At 40.4% G+C, this 24607-nt stretch overlaps 1 protein-coding gene and 1 non-coding gene across 3 annotated transcripts; both read right to left on the bottom strand.

Moving 5' to 3' along the window:
- Positions 1-8508: 8508 nt before the first annotated feature.
- LOC123729989 (U2 spliceosomal RNA) lies at positions 8509-8699 on the bottom strand. The gene has a single exon (XR_006761682.1). It is a non-coding gene; the product is annotated as a U2 spliceosomal RNA (small nuclear RNA).
- A 909-nt stretch (positions 8700-9608) lies between these two features.
- Positions 9609-22245, bottom strand: tph1a (tryptophan hydroxylase 1 (tryptophan 5-monooxygenase) a). Of its 2 annotated transcripts, none has more exons than XM_045706353.1 (11): positions 22016-22245; positions 19856-19993; positions 19103-19286; positions 18740-18840; positions 18564-18631; positions 16896-17092; positions 14634-14769; positions 13061-13187; positions 11713-11808; positions 11299-11432; positions 9609-10680 (listed from the first exon to the last, which is right to left on the bottom strand). In XM_045706353.1, exons 1-11 carry the CDS (start codon positions 22103-22105, stop codon positions 10506-10508), a joined length of 1446 nt encoding a protein of 481 aa, XP_045562309.1. In that variant the 5' UTR covers positions 22106-22245; the 3' UTR covers positions 9609-10505. The 2 variants fall into 2 exon arrangements, with proteins under 2 accessions (XP_045562309.1, XP_045562310.1); XM_045706354.1 differs by lacking the exon at positions 22016-22245 and adding an exon at positions 20953-21156.
- Between the last annotated feature and the right edge of the window lie 2362 nt (positions 22246-24607).

A 24607-nucleotide genomic window follows, 5' to 3' on the forward strand; every position in this document is an offset into this window, starting at 1 on the left:
ACGGACAAGACAAACAGGAAACAATCACGGACAAGACAAACAGGAAACAATCACGGACAAGACAAACAGGAAACAATCACGGACAAGACAAACAGGATCGCCAGAGGGTTAAATAATGAACAGGGAATATGAAACAGGTGTGTATAATTAAGACAAAACCAAACGAACAGGGAAACATAGATCGGTGGTAACTAGTAAGCCGGTGACGTCGACCGCCGAACGCCGCCCGAACAAGGAGAGGGGCCGACTTCGGCGGGAGTCGTGACTCCATGTCTGTTCCTCTCCCCTGATAACTCTACAATATAATGTTGTGCTCCGTAAAGGCTGACTGAGTGTGTTTTGAATTGATCGTTATAATTCTGAGGAGACGTATGGATTATGGAAAGTCCAATAATAGCCTCACATCACACAGAAAGCTGGGGTTTCAATGCACCACAGGTACAATCTGGTCCATAACTGTTAGGTACTGTGTCATGTATTGTATTTTATGGTGGGAACCCCAGGAAGAGTAGCTGCTGCATGAGCAACCGTTAATGAGGAATCTAATGAACTCAACTGCACAATACAGGATATACTAGTAAGTTGTGAAGGGAAAATAGAAAAGCACTTACCTACAATGGCAACGTTATGTTCAGATCCACAAGCAAATCTGTGGAGAGAAAAACAGATGAGCTCACTGCATTATATGTTCTGTTGATTGGTGATGAGATTACTAGTCTGGGAAGTACAGTAGATGGGAAGATAGTGAAGATGTGTATGGTTATAGTCTACCTTCTACAATTCGCCTATTCTACATGATCAACGTACAAAACGACATAATACATTACGAATATATGCAGAGTGCACCTATAAATCCACCCTTTACCTGACAAGGCTCACAGCTGTTCTCTTTTTTAACATGATAGCATGTAGCTGAGGCAAGCTATAATTACATCAACAGGGAGATGATGATTCCTAGGGTGCATCCCAAATAGCACCCTATTCATTATGTAGTGCAATATGAACCCTGGTCAAAAGTAGTGCACTACATAGGGAATAGGGAGCTATGGGCCCTGGTTAAAAGTACTGCACTACATAGGGAATAGGGTGCCATGGACCCTGGTCAAAAGTAGTGCACTACATAGGGAATAGGGTGCTATGGGCCCTGGTTAAAGTAGCGCACTATATAGGAAATAGTGTGCCATTTGGGACACAGACCCTGTATAATGGCAAGGCTCTGAGAGAGCCACTAAGACCAGAGGGGCATTCCCATGTAATTTGTATTTATTTAACCTTTATTTAACTTGGCAAGTCAGTTAAGAACAAATTCTTATTTACAATGACGGCCTACCAAAAGGCAAAAGGCCTCCTGCGGGGACGAGGCCTGGGATTAAAAATAAAAATATAGGACACACATCACGACAAGAGAGACACCACAACACTACATAAAGAGAGATCTAAGACAACAACATAACAAGGCAGCAACACATGACAACACAGCATGGTAGCAACACAACACAACATGGTAGCAACACAACATGACAACAACATGGTAGAAACACAACATGGCAGCAACACAACATGGCAGCAACACATGACAACACAACATGGTAGCAACATAACATGACAACAACATGGTAGCAACACAACATGGTAGCAACACAACATGACAGCAGCACAAAATGGTACAAACATTATTAGGCACAGACAACAGCACAAAGAGCAAGAAGGTAGAGACAACAATACATCACACAAAGCAGCCACAACTGTCAGTAACAGTGTCCATGATTGAGTCTTTGAATGAAGAGATGGAGATAAAACTGTCCAGTTTGAGTGTTTGTTGCAGCTCGTTCCAGTCACTAGCTGCAGCGAATTGAAAAGAGGAGCGACCCAGTGATGTGTGTGCTTTGGGGACCTTTAACAGAACGGGTGTTGTATGTGGAGGATGAGGGCTGCAGTAGGTATCTCAGAGAGGAGGGAGTGAGGCCTAAAAGGGTTATTCCCATGTTATTCTCATGCTATCCCCATGTTATCCCCATGCTATCCCCATGTTATTCCCATGTTATTCCCATGTTATTCCCATGCTATCCCCATGCTATCCCCATGTTATTCCCATGCTATTCCCATGTTATCCCCATGTTATCCCCATGCTATCCCCATGTTATTCCCATGTTATTCCCATGCTATTCCCATGCTATCCCCATGTTATTCCCATGTTATTCCCATGCTATCCCCATGTTATTCCCATGCTATCCCCATGTTATTCCCATGTTATTCCCATGTTATCCCCATGTTATCCCCATGTTATCCCCATGTTATCCCCATGTTATTCCCATGTTATCCCCATGTTATCCCCATGTTATCCCCATGTTATCCCCATGTTATCCCCATGTTATCGCCATGCTATTCCCATGTTATCCCCATGTTATCCCCATGCTATCCCCATGTTATTCCCATGTTATCCCCATGTTATCCCCATGTTATCCCCATGCTATTCCCATGTTATTCCCATGTTATCGCCATGCTATTCCCATGTTATCGCCATGCTATTCCCATGTTATCCCCATGTTATCCCCATGTTATTCCCATGTTATCCCCATGTTATCCCCATGTTATCCCCATGCTATTCCCATGTTATTCCCATGTTATCGCCATGCTATTCCCATGTTATCGCCATGCTATTCCCATGTTATCCCCATGTTATCCCCATGTTATTCCCATGTTATTCCCATGCTATTCCCATGTTATCCCCATGTTATCCCCATGTTATTCCCATGTTATTCCCATGTTATTCCCATGTTATTCCCATGTTATCCCCATGTTATCCCCATGCTATCCCCATGCTATCCCCATGTTATTCCCATGTTATCCCCATGTTATTCCCATGCTATTCCCATGTTATTCCCATGCTATCCCCATGTTATTAACTAATAATTGCTAGCCTGGAGGTCCCATGTGACAATGACCATGGGAGTTGGCAAGACAGCACCAAAGGCTACATAGTGACCAGCTTGTTGAAGATGATGTTGGGCCTAAAGCTATTTTCTAAACATGTGCCAGGTTGTTCTCTCTCTGGGGGGGGGGGGGCTGCTGATGGTGTGCCAGGTTGTTCTCTCTCTGGGGGGGGGGGCTGCTGATGGTGTGCCAGGTTGTTCTCTCTCGGGGGGGGGGCTGATGGTGTGCCAGGTTGTTCTCTCTCTATAGGGGGGGGGCTGCTGATGGTGTGCCAGGTTGTTCTCTCCGTGGGGGGGGGCTGCTGATGGTGTGCCAGGTTGTTCTCTCTCTGGGGGGGGCTGCTGATGGTGTCGATAAAGAGAGAGGTACCCTGACTGTGTCCCAATAATCTCTTATTTCTCCTGAAGTTGTACACTTGTTCACTTCCATTTACTAATTCTAGAAAGGTAAATGACTGGTATAAGAAATTTCCAGTTGTTCATGCCTCCACAAACCCAATGTTTTTAGATTTGTAGGAGGTAGTGAATGAGTGCACACTTCAGGAGAAAGGAGGGATTGGGAAGCAACCACTGATTACACACACACACACAGACATAGGAAGCATCCAAAATGGCACCCTATTCCTCTTATAGTGCACTACTGTTAGTAGGGAATAGACAGTGATGCAGGTAATAACTAATACACTCATACCTTATATCAAGGCTAGAACTGTGTAACAGCGAATCTTTAGTTTGTGTTTTAGTTTCTACTGCCCACTACTGGACTGGAGCTGAACTTCTCTTCAACAGTCCCTCTCTCTCTCTCCCCAACAATGAGGATGAATTACACAACATGATGACTGAAATCTGACTGATCTACAAATCATCTCGCTTCATACACAACTACTCATTATTGTTTACCCACAATGCATCACAGCTTTTTCGAACACAGCAATTGATTGGTTAATTTGCGCAGGGCGACTGCTTAGTAGATGGTCTGGAACGCAGCCATTATCTCAAACACACCTGTGACCAGTCTCCCCTGTGACCAGTCTCCCCTGGGACCAGCCTCCCCTGGGACCAGCCTCCCCTGGGACCAGTCTCCCCTGGAACCAGTCTCCACAGAGGACCACAGAGGACCTCCTCCCCAGCTGTCCGTAATTGCTTCTCCCCCAGGTGAAGACCCGCCCACTCTCTGGGGGAAAAAAGTGTCACTCCATTTAGTCAGGATCCTTATAAGACATTATAACATAGTAATAAGATGGTAATAAGACATTATAAGATGTACTAAGACAATATAAGACGGTACTAAGACATTCTAAGACGGTACTAAGACATTCTAAGACGGTACTAAGACATTCTAAGATGGTACTAAGACATAAGATGGTACTAAGACATAAGATGGTACTAAGACAATATAAGATGGTAATAAGACAATATAAGATGGTAATAAGACAATATAAGATGTAACAAGACATTATAAGATGGTACTAAGACAATATAAGATGGTAATAGACATTATAAGATGGTACTAAAACATTATAAGATGGTACTAAGACATTATAACATGGTACTAAGACATTATAAGATGGTACTAAGACATTATTAGATGGTAACAAGACATTATAAGATGGTACTAAGACATTATAAGATGGTATTAAGACATAAGAGGGTACTAAGACATTATAAGATGGTACTAAGACATTATAAGATCGTACTAAGACAATATAAGATGGTACTAAGACAGTATAAGATGGTACTAAGACATTATAAGATGGTACTAAGACAACATAAGTTGGTAACAAGACATAAGATGGTAACAAGACATAAGATGGTAACAAGACATACGATGGTACTAAGACATTATAAGACGGTACTAAGACATTATAAGATGGTAATAAGACATTCATTATAAGATGGCACTAAGACAATATAAGATGGTACTAAGACAATATAAGATGGTAATAAGACATTATAAGATGGTACTAAGACATTATTAGATGGTAACAAGACATTATTAGATGGTACTAAGACAATATAAATTGGTTCTAAGACAATATAAGATGGTACTGAGACATTATAAGATGGTAACAAGACATTATAAGATGGTACTAAGACATAATAAGATGGTAAAAAGACATAATAAGATGGTAAAAAGACATTATAAGATGGTACTAAGACATTATAAGATGGTACTAAGACAATATAAGATGGTAATAAGACATAAGATGGTGCTAAAACATTATAAGACGGTACTAAGACATTATAAGATGGTACTAAGACATTATAAGATGGTACTAAGACATTATAAGATGGTACTAAGACAACATAAGATGGTACTAAGACAACATAAGATGGTAACAAGACATAGATGGTAACAAGACATAGATGGTACTAAGACATTATAAGACATTATAAGATGGTACTAAGACATAAGATGGTAATAAGACATTATAAGATGGTACTAAGACATTATAAGATGGTACTAAGACATTATAAGATGGTACTAAGACATTATTAGATGGTAACAAGACATTATTAGATGGTACTAAGACAATATAAATTGGTTCTAAGACAATATAAGATGGTACTGAGACATTATAAGATGGTAACAAGACATTATAAGATGGTACTAAGACAACATAAGATGGTAACAAGACATAGATGGTAACAAGACATAGATGGTACTAAGACATTATAAGACAATATAAGATGGTACTAAGACATTATAAGATGGTAATAAGACATTCATTATAAGATGGCACTAAGACAATATAAGATGCTAATAAGACATAAGATGTTACTAAGACATACGATGGTACTAAGACATTATAAGATGTAACAAGACATAAGATGGTATTACGACATTATAAGAAGGTAATAAGACATAAGATGGTAATAAGACATAAGATGGTACTAAGACATTATTAGATGGTACTAAGACATTTTAAGATGTACTAAGATGGTACTAAGATATTATAAGATGGTACTAAGACATTATAAGATGGTACTAAGACAATATAAGATGGTACTAAGACATTATAAGATGGTACTAAGACATTATAAGATGGTAACAAGACACTATAAGAGGGTCATACATAATGACAAGTCTTATAATGTGTTAGAACTGTTTCATAATGCATTATACCTGCATGTAGTGGTATCATCCACAGCCCAATTAATACTATGTAAATGTGATATTTCAGTCTTTTTAATAGATTTGCTAATAAAAATTTAAAAATCGTTTTTTACTTTGTCATTATGGGGTATTGTGTGCAGATTTATGTGGAAAAATAAATAATTTCATGAATTTTAGAACAAGGCTGTAACATCACTGTCACGTTCGTCTAAAGGAGTAGACCAAGGCGCAGCATGCTTAGAGTTCCACATGTTTAATAAATATGAAAACTCACCAAAACAATACAGACGAAGACGAAGCGTGACGTTCTGGGCTGCTCACAAGCAGCTACACAAACACAAGATCCCACAAAGCACAGGTGGGAAAAGGCTACCTAAGTATGATTCCTAATCAGAGACAACGATAGACAGCTGCCTCTGATTAGGAACCATACTCGGCCCAAAACAAAGAAATACAAAAACATAGAAAAAGGAACATAGAACGCCCACCCCAGTCACACCCTGGCCGAACCAAAATAGAGAACAAAACCCTCTCTATGGCCAGGGCGTGACAGTCACAAAATGTGGAAAAGGTCAAGGGGTCTGAATACTTTCCAAATGCACTGTATTTCCCACCCTTTTTCCATAAAACATATTCAAATATGTTCAAAGGTCTACTACAATTGTTGTATTGGGAACATGTGACAAATAAAGTTTGATTTGATTTGAATGAACGTGGCTTTGGGCCTGGTCTCGGAGAAGCAGTATATCCTTCGCGTAGGACTCATTAAAGAAAAAATCTTTGTCCAGTTCGAGGTGTGTAATCGCTGTTCTAATATCCAGAAGTTATTTTTCGATCATAAGAGATGGTAGCAGCAATATTATATACAAAATAAGTTACAAACAATGTGAAAAAAACTAACAAAATATCACAGTTGGTTAGGATCCCGTAAAACGGCCACCATCCCCTCCGGCGCCATTATATTAATGCTATAGAACTGATATAACGTCAACAAAGTATTTATCAGACTCTCTTATACAGAGCCACTTACATTAGTGAGTCATTTAGCAGAAACTCTTATCCAGAACAACTTACAGTAGTAGTGAGTGCATACATTTTCATAGGTGTTCATCGTACTGGTTCCCTGTGGGAATTGAACCCACAACCCTGGCTTTGCAAGTGCCCTGCTCTACCAACTGAGAAATGGCCACCTGGTGGCACCAGATATCCGTTGAGTTTCTTAAGGTGTGAAGTCTGTTGGATGTGTCGGAGACGTGGTCGGAACACCTGGGTTTGTAGCGTTTATTTCCAGGTTAAATACATTTACTGGTATGAACAATTGAAATAAAACGTACAACACCGATATCACCCCGAATTAAAGAGAGAACAAAGAGTTAGATTGAAGAGAGGACAGAAGGTAAATTGACAACCTGTTATGCATCTGTTATGGGAAAAAGTCCTCAATGAAACTAACATTAAGTGCGGAGAATGATACACTTGCCATCAAGTAGCCTATTCAAATGCAGGCTATCATTTGATACAATAATTACTTCGAAATGACGATATCACTGGAGTCATTGCAAATCATTTTGTGTCACTTGTGTAGCCTACCTGGACCTGACAAACAGATTGAATAAATAGCCTATAAATTCAGTTTATTGTTGTTGTAGCCTTGTGTTATTATGCAATTATGAATGTCCATGTTTAGTTAATTACATTGGAAGTTATCAATTGTGATCATGGTCACAACTCTATCGCAAATGTATCATTCTCCCCATTTAATGTCAGTTTGAATGTGGACTTTTCCCTGAACGCGTAGGCTATGTTTTGTCATGCTGATTATTCAATACAAGAGCAAGGTAATGTTGATAGGAATGTCTTTACTTCAGTATCATTTTGTAGCGTGCATTCACCTCCGTTCAGTGCGCAGTAAATAATGCCTAACTTGGCTCACTACAACTATAGAGTATCACACTCAGATACACATAACAGGAACGCCATCTATTGGCTTGGCGACTTCGCTAACAGGCTACACAAGTGACGCAAATTGATTCGCAATGACCCTCAGTGATATAATTTCAACATATCTATTGTATCAAAATGGTAGGCTAAGGCTACAGCAGTTTACAATGACCTCGAATTTAATAGCCCGATTTTTACTTTGTGGCTGTGGTAACTAGTGGGAAACGTTGTGCAGTCAACAGGCTTCCTTTAAAAAAAAAACATTTATATTCCTTGTTAGACGGCCACTAGTATCTGGTCAATATAATGGATAAACTGTGTTGTAAATAAGGAGAAATAGCCATCATTTTGTAATACAAACAAACCTCGTTTACATTACAAAGCAAGAGCATATATCAGTATAGAGAAAATCCAACGACTTTTGGTAAATAGCTACATGAAATTAAATGAAAACTACTGTTGTGAAGTAAGTCATAAAAACAAATCCAAATGCATGAAATTTTACATTAACAACGACAGGGGTGCACCGTTCCTGGAGGTACTGCAATACCAGGTCGATGCGTGGAGTGGACGGAGCAAGCCCCTATTCCATCTCCCTATTCCAAAAATCAATTTAATATATGGTCCCCAGATAGGGGACGTATCAGATATTAAACTGATAAGAACAGATACTACACTTGATCTTAGCCAAAAGGCCGAGAAGCGATACCGTAATGCTTTCAGGAAGAAGGGGGGATTCTCGGACACGTCAAATTTGATGACGGTTATACCAAAATATGCTCTGTTTTCTTTTCAACAAATAGCAAAGCTAATATTTTTAAAAACATTAGTGGTGTATATTGGGAGTTGATCAACATCGGATATAACTACTTTTGACGGTAACAAACGACCAAATTGGTAGGTATCAAAGTCACGTGGTTATCCTCCCGCCAATCGGAAATTAGAGAAAGCGTTGTGTAAATCACATTTGATTAGGAGCTAGATTGGAAGAATATCCTATCAAAGAAGTTAGGGAAATAATAAGTACACATTCTGTGAAATTTGGAGATAACTGTATTGTCAGAAATGTTACTTTACATAAAAGATATGTGGTGGCACTGCTGCCACAAGGTAACTGGAGTACCCTGTAATGGCCACCTGGTGGCACCAGATATCCGTTGAGTTTCTTAAGGTGTGAAGTCTGTTGGATGTGTCGGGAAAGTGGTCGGAACACCTGGGTTTGTAGCGTTTATTTCTAGGTTAAATACATTTACTGGTATGAACAATTATGAAAGTAAAGATGACGAAGCACAGTAATCCCTGAAATTAGATGTTGGCCTATCAGGTTGTCAGCATCTAGCTCAGCAAACCATGGAAAAACGGAATTTAAATTGTAATCCCACATTTTAACATATTCTTAAACTGAGAAGAATTATTATTTTGATTGAAAATCTAATTTTGCTTCTTAGCCTATGTCTTTACAAATTACGTCGATATTCCATCTTAATTCGCTCGATAACGTTACGAAAAAAAGTGTTTATTGGATAAATGTGGCGACTCATTGGTCTAGATATTTTAGATAGACCTGTCAACCCTGCCATTATCCCATATCCCCATCATTTCACAATGCAAAGACATTCTCTTCAGGAAACGTTTATTGTTAAAATGCCAAAGAAATACATTACCCATACATAAGAGACACATGCACATTTTTATTTCATGACTTATACATAATCAGTTTACATTTATTTACAGTAGAAAAATAATGATATTTAAAGTTTTCATGAGTATATGTACTAGTTACATTATTAAATATGTTTTATGATTTAGAAGTGGATAATGAGAAAGCTAAATATTATTTTATGATTTAGTAGTGGATAATGAGAAACCTAAATATTTTTTTATGATTTAGAAATGGATACTGTCAAAAAAATCATCCTTGAATACATTCACACTTTTGAATAATAATATTATAACTTACACCATTAAATTCATCCCAGCGACAACCTTATACACAACAATTGGAGGAATATATTGGACACCATAGTGTACGTTATTAGTAAGGTACTGTATCTTTCGATGCATTAAATGGGGAAGATAAGAGAAGTCATAGACTGGGAGTAATACACAGGTGGATCACGAGCCGAGTATTTATTTACATAAGAGACGTCACAATAGTGAGGTGTGCTTAAGGGATATGGCTTGGGGGGAGGCCCAGATTTCTTCTGTCGGGGCTGTCTTGCCAGTTGCCGTCTCCCATGTCATTGTTTTGGTGCGACAATGACCATGGAAGTTGGCAAGACAGCACAAACAGATCTGACTGATGGATAATAATTGGATAGGAGAACAGGAGTGGCGTGTCGAGGTCGTCACATACACTCAGATGATGGCGTTGAGGTCATCAGAGACCTAGGCCTGTGTCCCAAATGGCACCCTATTCCCTAAACAGTGCACTACTAGACCAGGGCCCACATGTAGGAAACAGGGTGTCATTTAGAAGGCAGTATGTGACTCCCAGTGCTTTAGGTTGTCACTCAGACTCCCAGGTGTTTGTTAAGCCGGCTGAGGGCGTCACCCACAATGTCCAGTTCGTGTCTCAGCTCCTCCACCACGCTGTTAATGCTGGGAGTGTCCTTCAGAACGTCCACACTCTGGGTGTAGGGGTTGTATCGCACCGTGAACGGACGCTTGATCGTCTTGGCAAACTCCCTGGAGGATGGGGAAGAATGAGTTATTATGCATATCTAGAAGAGACTATCTAGAAAATACTAGAAGCAACTATCTAGAAGAGACTATCTAGAAGATATGAAAGTAATCTAAAAGCCTTTACAAGTCCCTACAGTGATGGTAGGAGTCAGTAACAGACTATGTATTGGGGGAGCAGCGTAGCCTAGTGATTAGAGTGTTGGACTAGTAATCGAAAGGTTGCAAGATCGAATCCCCGAGCTGACAAGGTACAAATCTGTCATTCTGCCCCTGAACAAGGCAGTTTAAGCTAGGCTGTCATTGAAAATAAGAATTTGTTCTTAACTGACTTGCCTAGTTAAATAAAGATAAAATAAAAAAAAATGTATCACTCCACTGTAACACTTTATTTGCAGGGTACCTACACAATGACATCATAACACATACATAACCCATTCATAAACAGTACATAAGTCCTTATGAAGGTAATCTACCTTTAAATAATGTGTTACAGTACGGGTTGTTTTGAAGTCCTTATGAAGGTAATGTATCTTTAAATAATGTGTTACCATACAGTAAGATTCCAGATGCCCTTTGACCCCAAGGTCACTATACACTACGGGTTTCAGTTTCACTCCTCACCTCATCTTGACTTTGGCCTCCTCAAAGCTGTCGGACACAAAGTAGACGTCCTGAAATGTTGTGATGATGCACTCTTGTTTACATGTGACCTTGGGGTCAAAGGGCTTGATGACGGCGTTACCAGACAGAGCATGCTGCGGGGAGGAAGAACAAAACATCTGAAATGTGCTGAGGCTGTGTCCTAAATGGCAGTGCATTACTTTTGACCAGGGCCCAAGCGTTTGATTGTGTGCCCACTATCATCCATTTAGTGTATCTCTATTTGTCCAGTTTCCCATGCCCACATTAACACTAGTCTTGTAAAAAAAACAGCATTCTCCCCTAAATAACTTTGTTTGTAATATAATACTACCTTTAGTTTCTAATATAACGGTAAAGGTGTTGACCGATTTTGCTACGATAATATTGATATACCTTGAGTTCACTGATAGAGGACAGCAGGCCTGCTCCGTACGCTCTCAGCTTCCCCTCCTGTTTACACAGGCCGAACTCCACCGTGAAGAAATAACACTGAAACACAACAACACATGTACGAGTCAGTAATGCCAACCAGATGTGAACTGCTGGTCCATTCCCCTCTCTAGGTTCTAGCCTAGACCCAGATCTGCCTGTGCTGTTGTGCCGACTCTGATGGTCATTGTCACATCAATAATGATAAGAGTTGACAAGACAGAACAATCAGATGTAGGACCAGGCTAACAAGGCTCACGGTTGGTGATCCTTCCCTGTAGCTCAGTTGGTAGAGCATGGTGTTTGCAACGCCAGGGTTGTGGGTTTGATTCCCACAGGGGACCAGTACGGAAAGAAGAAAAAAAATGTATGAAATGTATGCATTCACTACTGTAAGTCGCTCTGGATAAGAACATTTGCTAAATGACTAAAATGTCAAATGTAAAAAATGGTGACTAAACTATTCTCATACAACCAGCCAAGTTCAGGGTTGGTGACTAAACTAATCTCAACCAGCCATCCTTGAGAAGCAGGTTAGTAATGTTACTAGACAGCAGTGGTGTAAAGTACTTAAGTTAAAGTACTACTTAAGTCAATTTTTTTGTGTATCTGTACTTTACTATTTATAATGTTGACTACTATTACTTCACTACATTCCTAAAGAAAAGAAAATCATTTTTACTTTGTACATTTTCCCTGACACCCAAAAGTACTTGTTACATTTTAAATGTCATTTCAAATGAAGGTATCTTTACTTTTACTCAAGTATTGGGTACTTTTTCCACCACTGATCATGGTACTTTTTGTTACAGAGTCTACAAGATTCAGTGTTGGTGCTAAACTGATCTCATGCGCCAGTCAGAATTGTTTTAAACTTTTATATGTAATATAACGTCTATGATGTTCAGTGCTGGTACTAAACTAATGTCATGCTCTAACCGTCCCTGGGAAGGAGGTTAGTGTTAGACAGGATGTCTACTCACAGTGGCCAGGGTCTGTATGGCTAGTGTTAGACAGGATGCCTACTCACAGTGGCCAGGGTCTGTATGGCTAGTGTTAGACAGGATGTCTACTCACAGTGGCCAGGGTCTGTATGGCTAGTGTTAGACAGGATTACTACTCACCGTGGCCAGGGTCTGTATGGCTAGTGTTAGACAGGATGCCTACTCACAGTGGCCAGGGTCTGTATGGCTAGTGTTAGACAGGATGCCTACTCACAGTGGCCAGGGTCTGTATGGCTAGTGTTAGACAGGATGTCTACTCACAGTGGCCAGGGTCTGTATGGCTAGTGTTAGACAGGATTACTACTCACAGTGGCCAGGGTCTGTATGGATTCATCTGAAGCTCCGAGGGAAGCCAGGCCTATCTCCTGGGAGAACTGGGCGAAGCTGGGTTCAGCCAGCAACGGGACGTGACCCAGTAATTCATGGCATGTGTCTCTGTGTGACCAGAAACAAGAAACGCTGAGTTATACAGATCTTTATTTACTTTGCTTTTACACTGAATGTATGGAGTACGTAATGTATGTAGTATGTAATATGTAATGTATGTAGTATGTAATGTGTGTAGTATGTAATGTGTGTAGTGTGTAATGTGTGTAGTGTGTGTAGTGTGCAATGTGTAATGTGTGTAATGTGTAATGTGTGTAATGTGTGTAGTATGTAATGTATGTAGTATGTAATGTGTGTGTAGTATGTAATGTGTGTAGTATGTAATGTGTGTAGTGTGTAATGTGTGATGTGTGTAGTGTGTAATGTGTGTAGTGTGTAATGTGTGTAGTATGTAAGGTATGAAGTGTGTAATATGTGTAGTATGTAATGTGTGTAGTGTGTAATGTATGTGGTATGTAATGTGTGCAGTATGTAAGGTATGTAGTATGCAATGTGTGTAGTATGTCATGTATGTAGCGTGTAATATGTGTAGTGTGTAATGTGTGTAATGTATGTAGTATGTAATGTATGTAGTATGCAATGTGTGTAGTATGTAATCTCAGAATCATTAATAAACAACACAGAATAAATGGAGAATCTAGCTAACTGGTTTATGACGAGATTATACCCTACAGTTGGACATACTGGAGCCTTTCCAGTCATTCAGGATGTTGGTTAAGGGACCTTTACTGAGGAATGTGGTTGTTTTTCAGGTCATTCAGGATGTTGGTTAAGGGACCTTTACTGAGGAATGTGGTTGTTTTTCAGGTCATTCAGGATGTTGGTTAAGGGACCTTTACTGAGGAATGTGGTTGTTTTTCAGGTCATTCAGGATGTTGGTTAAGGGACCTTTACTGAGGAATGTGGTTGTTTTTCAGGTCATTCAGGATGTTGGTTAAGGGACCTTTACTGAGGAATGTGGTTGTTTTTCAGGTCATTCAGAATGTTGGTTAAGGGACCTTTACTGAGGAATGTGGTTGTTTTTCAGGTCATTCAGGATGTTGGTTAAGGGACCTTTACTGAGGAATGTGGTTGTTTTTCAGGTCATTCAGGATGTTGGTTAAGGGACCTTTACTGAGGAATGTGGTTGTTTTTCAGGTCATTCAGGATGTTGGTTAAGGGACCTTTACTGAGGAATGTGGTTGTTTTTCAGGTCATTCAGGATGTTGGTTAAGGGACCTTTACTGAGGAATGTGGTTGTTCTTCAGGTCATTCAGGATGTTGGTTAAGGGACCTTTACTGAGGAATGTGGTTGTTTTTCAGGTCATTCAGGATGTTGGTTAAGGGACCTTTACTGAGGAATGTGGTTGTTCTTCATCATTGTGTATGCATGTTTTGTATTTCCTATGCTGCCGTGCTGATGGAATTGTTGTGTAATTGTAAAATGCAGGGCTCCCTTGCAATAGACACCCTGCTAAAATAAAGGTAAAATAAATGTTGTATTGGGGTACTTACGGCTCTGGTGTGTAGAGGGGGTCGGAGCTGTGTCGGACATACTGGGTACAGTGGAACACACGGAAGGCCAGACCAGCTAGGAAGTCTCTGGGGGAGAGGTAACCTGCCACAGGCCTGATGGTAAAGCCTGTCCGCTCTAAAAAATTATAGATTCAAGGAAATGTCACATACTGGATCCAAACTGTGTGCAACATGTCACGAACAGAGGCCTGTTCCTGATCAATCTTACAAAATATTTTATAAACTCAGCAAAAAAAGAAATGTCCTATCACTGTCAACAGTGTTTTTTCAGCAAACTTAACATGTGTAAATATTTGTGTGAACAGAACAAGATTCAACAACTGAGACATAAACTGAACAAGTTCCACAGACATGTGACTAACAGAAATGGAATAATGTGTCCCTGAACAAAGGGGGGATCAAAATCAAAAGTAACAGTCAGTATCTGGTGTGGCCACCAGCTGCATTAAGTACTGCAGTGCATCTCCTCATGGACTGCACCAGATTTGCCAGTTCTTGCTGTGAGATGTTACCCCACTCTTCCACCAAGGCACCTGCAAGTTCCCAGACATTTCTGGGGGGAATGGCCCTTGCCCTCACCCTCCGATCCAACAGGTCCCAGACGTGCTCAATGGGATTGAGATCCGGGCTCTTCGCTGGCCATGGCAGAACACTGACATTCCTGTCTTGCAGAAAATCATGCACAGAACGAGCAGTATGGCTGGTGGCATTGTCATGCTGGAGCGTCATGTCAGGATGAGCCTGCAAGAAGGGTACCACATGAAGGAGGAGGATGTCTTCCCCGTAACGCACAGCATTGAGATTGCCTGCAATGACAACAAGCTCAGTCTGATGATGCTGTGACACACCGCGCCAGACCATGATGGACCCTTCGCCTCCAAATCGATCCCGCTCCAGAGTACAGGCCTCAGTGTAACGCTCATTCCTTCTATGATAAACGTTTATCCGACCATTACCCCTGGTGAGACAAAACCGCGACTCGTCAGTGAAGAGCACTTTCTGCCAGTCCTGTCTGGTCCAGTGACGGTGGGTTTGTAGGCGACGTTGTTGCCGGTGATATCTGGTGAGGACCTGCCTTACAACAGGCCTACAAGCCCTCAGTCCAGCCTCTCTCAGCCTATTGCAGACAGTCTGAGCACTGATGGAGGGATTGTGCGTTCCTGGTGTAACTCGGGCAGTTATTGTTGCCATCCTGTACCTGTCCCGCAGGTGTGATGTTCGGATGTACCGATCCTGTGCAGGTGTTGTTACACGTGGTCTGCCACTGCGAGGACGATCAGCGGTCTGTCCTGTCTCCCTGTAGTGCTGTCTTAGGCATCTCACAGTACAGACATTGCAATTTATTGTCCTGGCCACATCTGCAGTCCTCATGCCTCCTTGCAGCATGCCTAAAGCACGTTCATGCAGATGAGCAGGAACCCTGGGCATCTTTCTTTTGGTGTTTTTCAGAGTCAGTAGAAAGGCCTCTTTAGTGTCCTAAGTTTTCATAACTGTGACCTTAATTGCCTACCGTCTGTAAGCTGTTAGTGTCTTAACGACCGTTCCACAGGTGCATGTTCATTCATTGTTTATGGTTAATTGATCAAGCATGGGAAACAGTGTTTAAACCCTTTACAATGAAGATCTGTGAAGTTATTTGGATTTTTATGAATTATCTTTGAAAGTAGGGTCCTGAAAAAAGGGACCTTTCTTTTTTTGCTGAGTTTATATATATATATTGGTTACATTTATTTTACCATTAAAGTTTTTTTTTTATTAGTATCCAACACTCTCTTGCTCTGTCTGTATCTCTCTGTCTCTGTCTCTCCGTCTCTCTCTGTCTCTGTGTCTCTGTCTCTGTCTGTATGTCTCTCTGTCTCTGTCTCTCCGTCTCTCTCTGTCTCTGTGTCTCTGTCTGTATGTCTCTCTGTCTCTGTCTCTCCGTCTCTCTCTGTCTCTGTGTCTCTGTCTCTGTCTGTATGTCTCTCTGTCTCTGTCTCTCCGTCTCTCTCTGTCTCTGTGTCTCTGTCTCTGTCTGTATGTCTCTCTGTCTCTGTCTGTCAGTATGTCTCTCTTTCTCTGTCTCTCTGTTTCTGTCTCTGTGTCTCTCTGTATATCTATCTGTCTCTGTCTCTCTGTCTCTCTTTGTAAATCTATCTGTCTCTGTCTCTCTGTCTGTATGTATGTCTCTGTCTCTCTGTCTCTGTCTCTCACACACACAGTATATACACAAGCCACCCCCCACCCCTCCTCCCATTTCACCTCTAAGGAAGCGTGATACGTCCTCTAGCTGGGGTATGTTATCCTCTCTACATTCACAGTGTTTGGCCAGTAGAGGCAGATTCTTCAGGTACTCTCTACAGGCATGGGTAGGGTACAGCTTGTTGAGCTCCCGGTACACCACCCCCCACGTCGCCAACTCCTCCTCTGTAAACTCTATACGAGGGATAGGGTCCCCGCTGGAAGATAAGGACAAGATAATGGCTGTTATTAGAATATAGTAGAGTACAGTAGAATAGAGTAGAGTAGAGTAGAGTACAGTTGAATAGAGTACAGTGGAAGAGAATAGAGTAGAGTACAGTAGAATACAGTAGAATATAGTAGAGTAGAATATAGTATAATAGAATAGAGTACAGTTGAAAATAGTAGAGTAGAATATAGTATAATAGAATAGAGTACATTAGAATATAGTAGAGTACAGTTGAATAGAGTACAGTGGAAGAGAATAGAGTAGAGTACAGTAGAATATAGTAGAATACAGTAGAATATAGTAGAGTAGAATATAGTATAATAGAATAGAGTACAGTTGAAAATAGTAGAGTAGAATATAGTATAATAGAATAGAGTACATTAGAATATAGTAGAGTACAGTAGAATAGAGTACAGTAGAGTAGAGTGTAGTATAATATAATAGAGTTGCGTACAGTAGAATATAGTAGAGTAGATTACAGTAGAACATAGTAGAGTAGAGCACAGTAGAATATAGTAGAGTAGAATAGAATAGAGTATAATAGAATATAGTAGAGTACAGTAGAATATAGTATACTAGAGCACAGTAGACCATAGAGTACAGTACAGTACAATATAGTAGAGTAGAATAGAATAGAGTATAATAGAATATAGTAGAGTTCAGCAGAATATAGTAGAGTAGAGTACTGTAGAATAGAGTAGAGTACAGTAGAATATAGTATACTAGAGCACAGTAGACCATAGAGTACAGTACAGTAGAATATAGTAGAGTACAGTAGAATAGAATAGAGTACAGTAGAATAGAATAGAGTACAGTAGAATATAGTAGAGCAGAGTACAGAGGAATATAGTAGAGTAGAATAGAGTACAGTAGAATAGAGTACAGTACAGAGAAATAAAGTAGAGTACAGTAGAATAGAATAGAATAGAATAGAGTACAGTACAGTACAGAGGAATAGAGTAGAGTGCAGTAGAATAGAGAAGAATATAATAGAGTACAGTATAATAGAGTAGAGTACAGTAGAATATAGTAGAGTAGAATAGAGTAGAGTACAGCAGAATAGAGTGGAGTAGAATATAGTACAGTAGAATAGAGTAGAGTACAGTAGACTAGAATAGAGTGGAGTAGAATATAGTAGAGTAGAGTACAGTACAGTAGAATAGAGTAGAGTGCAGTAGAATAGAATAGAGTGCAGTAGAATAGAGTAGAGTGCAGTAGAATAGAGTAGAGTGCAGTAGAATCGAATCGAGTAAAGTAGAATAGAGTACAGTACAGTAGAATAGAGTACAGTACAGTAGAATAGAGTACAGTACAGTATAATATAGTAGAGTAGAGTTCAGTAGAATATAGTAGAGTACAGTAAAAATAGAATAGGAGGAAACTTGATATGGGATCCATTATTCGATTATAATGACCTTTTATTCTTGGAAAATGTGTTATTTCAACCATAATGTACTTACTGTCTGTAGTTCATGGCGAGATCAGCGAAATGCTTCCTCCTTCTTCTGTAGACGTTGTCCTTGAAGCCCTGTGAGAAGAGGGCGAGATCTAACGTTGTTATAAAACAAACATCAAGATAAAGTCATATATAAACAATATAAAGTAATGCCCTAGTTTCTATAATTATATTACATACCGGATGGTCAGCATACAAGTCTGATCCGTACATTAAAACCCGGTTGGCACACTTGTCCAGATCTGTGATCTTCTTGGGGAACCAGGGAACATTTTCTATATCTGAAATAGAAAGGATTTGTTTTTCACTTAAATTAGGTCCATCATGTAATTGTAAAGATTAGAATATACTTCTATGAGCCTAAGTGTAAATACTGTATACTGTTGCAATATAAACTTTACTCAATATACTGTGATAGAATATACTCTTTAACAAAACATAGAAATCAAGAATCAAGAATAAAAAAAAAAAAAATATATATATATATATATATATATATATATATATATATTATTATTTTTTTTTTTTTGTACTGTGGCATACCTTCTTCAGGTAAACAGGAGTTGTCAGGAGGGTCCATGTCCACCACGTTAACGTGCTTACGTAGCAGCTGAATGATCTCGTTGAGCTGCTCGTGATCGCTGTCACAGTCCACGAAGATTTCAAATTCTGAGTTACGTCTTTTCGATTTTCTGGATTCTATGTGGACAAGATTGACGTGGTTTTCCTGTAAAATAATGGAATAAAAAGAAAAAAAAATAGGTGTTTTATTTGTTTACATCTATAATATAATTTGTGTAATCTATAATCTGCTGCTACATTTGTAATATATTGTTCAGTAATGTTTATGGAAATCATATCAGGCAAAACAGTGGAGGCCTGCATTGCATAGTCATTTCACCCTTACCTACATGTACAAATTATCTGTAACCTGTACCTCCGCACACTGACTCCGTACCTGTAACCCTGTATATAGTCTCGTTATTGTTATGTTATTGTGTTACCTTCTATTGTTTTTTATTTTAGTTTATTTGTAAAATATTTTCTTAACTCTTCTTGAACTGCACTGTTGGTTAATGGCTTGTAAGTAAGCATTCCACGGTAAGGTACCTGTTTGTATTCGGCGCATGTGACAAATAAAGTTTGATTTGATAATCACATTGAACCAACTTGGCCTAAGTAGACCAATTATAATCGGATTTTTACATCAGGTGAGATCAAAAGGTTTAAATAACATTGTTGTCACAAACGAGATAGGTTACACACATCATGCAAATGCACATGAATTAGGTTTACCTGGAAAAGCTTCAGCGCCTTCACTAACCCTCCAACTTCATTCTTGAGTGAGAAGACAATCGCTGCTCGGCGGTCCGACGGCGCGTTCTTTTTCTCCGTTCTGCATTCTTCAATCTTTGTGAAGGTTGATTTGTTCATCTGTGTGTGGGAGAAAGAAACAACAACAAACTGGAATTAGCGTCATGAGTCAACGACAGATTGACGAATGTCCTTTTCACCAGCCAACTTTCATCAGTATCCATCCAATGACGCACAGTCAGTCTGCCTGCCGTGGGACATTTAGTCACTCAGTCGTGACCGTGGCAGCTGTTCAATGCACGTGGTCCTAACAAACTAAACATCAGCCGACGTGTTGAGTGTTTTGGGAATTGTAAGGTTAAATAACTTGACACAATTGTATACATATGCCTAGGCCTACTTGGATTGATTTGTAAACTTGTACATTGAAGAAATACAATTAAACTTTATAAAACAAAATACGCCGCATTAAATAAGAAAGAAGCTCATTCTCTTTGCTAACTAATAGCACGTTTAAATCCGGGTTTAAACTAGCCTATACTGTCGTGCCAATGAACTAATCAGTTGATCATACACGCACAATAACCTGAACAATATCCAGATCAGAATAATCACTCACTTTATCCCGATGATTTTACAGATAAAACCGTGTTCTCTATTTTCTGGTTAAGAATTAAGATAACTCATTAAAAAAAAACATTTTATTGCAATAGCAGAAACTATTACACGTTTAACCTGTTTTGGATTAGATTGGATTAGTGGCGACGGTGAATCGATTTTAATCTCGTCATCGCGTCGGTGGAAATCAGCACCCCGGATAGCAATAACCCAATTTAAACGGTGGTTGGTTGGCGCTGTCCGTTGTTCTGAATTCCACCGGCTCGGTGAAAGACACAGTTTCAAGGCATCCAAATGGACAATTAAATCAGGACTTTTTCATAACAATTAAGTAATAAATAAAACGTGAAGCTAATACCTTAGTCTAATTACAGTCAACACGTTATTCAGTTTTAAAGTGACATTTTATAACAATGATCCTATAGTCTAAGATAATTTGAGTTAATTTAATTTCCACCAACCATATTTCCCTCAGCTAATATGGACGAGACAGCACGGGAAACCAGTTGTCGTTGTCCCCCAGTCAGTAGAATCCGTAGCAGCATTATAACACGCCAAATAGTCGTTTGGGACACCGGACAGTGGCACGGAACGGGTCAAATTGGCAGGCACTGCGCTGTAGGTGATTCGGCGTCTTGGTTTAACGAAGGTGTGCCGGTGTCCGGTTCAAACACGAGATTTAAAGCAATCCCATTTAGGAGAGCGTGAGGTCGGAAACCTATTATTAGCGCCTCTAAGGCCACTTTAATCTACCACGCGAGATTAATGTACAGTTCATGAATCCAACACGATAATGTTTTAACTTCAATTGATGTGAGTGATTATCTTATGTAGCCCTATCACTTCTAATATGGATGTATTTTTTTATTTTATCGTTTTTATATATATTATAAATTGATTGTGAAAATGGTATGTCTGTATCAGTAGTCTAGTTATAGAGACCAACAGGTAACGTTTCTGGTGAATGGGGAACAAATGTTAGATGTGTTTTAATTGATTTAGCCTAATTGGGTTGGAGTACAAGTGCTGTTTCAAGAGGTTCGAGTGATTCTATATTTACGATTTATAGATAAGTTATTTCAACCTGCCAATGCAAGATATTTGCAATTCCTTTTGGCAATGTTTTGTGTCCCTGCAAAGTTCTGCACTCATGAAGTTCTTAGCGGTTGACGCATTGAAATTATCACCAGATTGAAACGGCTTAACCAGAGCTATATATATACACACATGACTCTGGGCTTAACCAGTGAGGACAAAAAAAACATGCAACTGTCGTTGATTACTTAGAAATGAATGTTTAGGCCTACTAACTAGGCCACTACTAAATTGACATGACGTCTATGGCCAGATAGTTTTGTTTAAACGAATTGGGTTTTAAAAAAAAAGTAGAATAGCCCAATGCTTATCTTCAATTCAAACGGATATCCCAGTTCCAAATGCAATGTATGGATAACTATAAAGAAAGTTGCCTATAACAAGAAAACAAATATCGAATAAGGCAGAAATAAAGAAATGATTTCTTACCTCATTGTTCAGTAGCTTTTCTTCATTCCCGATGTTCATGGAGTCGAAAGATCTTCCTCGACGCGGTCCTTCAATTTTATTGGAATACATATTGAAGTTCGGTACTATTTATTCCCCTGTCTTGCGGATGTTTATCGACTATGTAAAGTGGTAGTCTACCAGGAGGAAGAGCAGGCTTTGGTATTTATCAGCCACAATGCGAGAGAGAGGAGGATGGATGAGAGAGCAGGGGGCCAGGGGAGCGGGAGCAGGTGGGGGGGCAGGGTGAAGGAGAGAGGAGGGGGCAGGGGAGAGGAGAGGAGGGGATAGGAGAGAGGAGGAGGAAGGGGAGAGGAGAGAGGAGGGGGCAGGGAGAGGAGGGGAGAGGAGAGAGGGGGAAGGGGAGAGGAGGGGGGAAGGGAGAGGAGAGTAGGGGGAGAGGAGAGAGGAGGGGGAAGGGGAGAGGAGAGAGGAGGGGGCAGGGAGAGGAGGGGAGAGGAGAGGAGAGAGGGGGAAGGGGAGAGGAGGGGCAGGGGAGGGGGCAGGGGAGAGGGGGAGAGAAGGGGGCAGGGGAGAGGAGAGAGGAGGGGGCAGGGAGAGGAGAGAGAAGAGGGCAGGGGAGAGGAGGGGAAAGAAGAGAGGAGGGGGCAGGAGAGAGGAGAGGGGGCAGGGAAGGGGAGAGGAGAGGAGAGAGGAGGTGGCAGGAGGAGGATAGAGGAGGTGGCAGCGGGGAGGATAGAGGAAATAGCAGGGGGTGCTGACGTGTGTGTGCGCGTGCGTGCTCTGTGTGTGTATGTGAGGAGGGGGAGGACAAGCAGCAATAATATCAGTCCTCGACAGCAAATGGAAAAAGAGAAGCATCCCTAACGTCATGGGGAAATAAATTAATCTAAGATACCTTTTCATTTTGTCTGACGACCTAAAAGAGGCGACGGAAACATTACCGTACAGAGATCAAACAGTAGAATATTCCTTAAAGAAAGGCCTTTAGATGACGTATACCTTCTATTAAACCAACGTGTTGTTGTTGATGATGATTCATCTCTCATCATGAGGGGCTTTCAATGCTGGTTAGAATGGCCTTGTCACTTACCGGTACTGTCCAGAAAACAGGACATGAGATTACTGATCTGCATTGGGAACATGGTCCTAGTGTTTAATTAATAAACTAAAACATTGTTTTGAAGATCTGTAACTGCTTCCTCATTTCTAACCAATCACACAGCTTCCAGTTCTGACAACATTCTAGTAATCTCACGTGAGTGAATGCTTTCTAAAGTTAATAATGATGTTCGAAGAATACTTTTGCAACTTTCAGGCTCTGGAAATATGTACCGGTATGAATATTTGACGTATATTGTTGAGTTCAGACATTGTTTACATTGTTTATTGTTTACCTCTTGGGACCTTGTTGATCACGTTGCTCTCGCTCTTTTCGAGAAAGCAGGAAATGGTTAGTGATTTATTTGTAAAAGGATTAAACCTGATCCACACTTTTCTTCACTGATTAATAAAGTTCCTCGGTCTCCCGTCTCCCTACTTCTCCCCCAACCCCAAATCCATTCCTCTGCTTTATATATCTTCATTGCACGTTAAGCACTTTGAGCTTTGTGACCTGGCAGGCTAAGCCGCCCCTGAAGGTAAACTGTAAGGATATTTTTCTTTCACTTGGCTGAGTTTCGTGAGAGTTTATTTGAGATTAAGACAACTACTAATGGTTTTCATTACTTCTGGTGGATAACAAACACCCCAGGAGGGTTTGGGTGAATTCCATTTAAGTTCATTCAGTAAAATGACATTTTCTGAGGAAAATTGAATGTGTAATTTTAGTTTACTTCAGGAATTGCCTGTGCCCGTGGCATCGACGCTACCTCTTCACTAAGGTGCTGTTAAGAACATGACTTTGTGATGGGCCAGAAGCAGGTCTGTTTCCTCATCCACCGTACAGTACACTAAAGAGCCAAGGCTGTTGTACATGTGGCCAGTGCACATGATCCCCCCCCCCCTGTCAGTTGGTTGACACGAGGACCAGCTTAACACAATCAGGGAAGCTGTGAAGGATGCTTCCTCTTCCCTGAGGGACAACGTGTATGAGATGGGGTCTGGCACTGCTCTCCTTTCCTACAACACAAAGCAATGATGTACACTTAGCGTACAAAACATTAGGAATATGACACAGCCTGACCAGGTGAATCCAGGTGAAAGCTATGATCCCTTATTGATGTCAATTGTTAAATACACTTCAATCCGTGTAGATGAAGAGGAGACAGGTTAAATAATGATTTTTAAGCCTTGAGATAATTGAGACATGGATTGTGTATGTGTGTCGTTCAGAGGGTGAATGGGCAAGACAAAAGGTTGAAGTGCCTTTGGACCAGGTATGGTAGTAGGTGCCAGGTGCACCGGTTTGAGTGTGTCAAGAACTGCAACGCTGCTGGGTTTTTCACACTCAACAGGTCACCGTTTGTATCAAGAATGGTCCACCAACCAAAGGACATCCAGCCAACTATGGGAAGCATTGGAGTCAACATAGGCCAGCATCCCTGTATAAGGCTTTCGACACCTTGTAGAGTCCATGCCCTGACTAATTGAGGCTGTTCTTAGGGCAAAATG

Source organism: Salmo salar, chromosome ssa23 (genome assembly GCF_905237065.1).
Source record: "Salmo salar chromosome ssa23, Ssal_v3.1, whole genome shotgun sequence".
Lineage (NCBI taxonomy): Eukaryota > Metazoa > Chordata > Actinopteri > Salmoniformes > Salmonidae > Salmo > Salmo salar.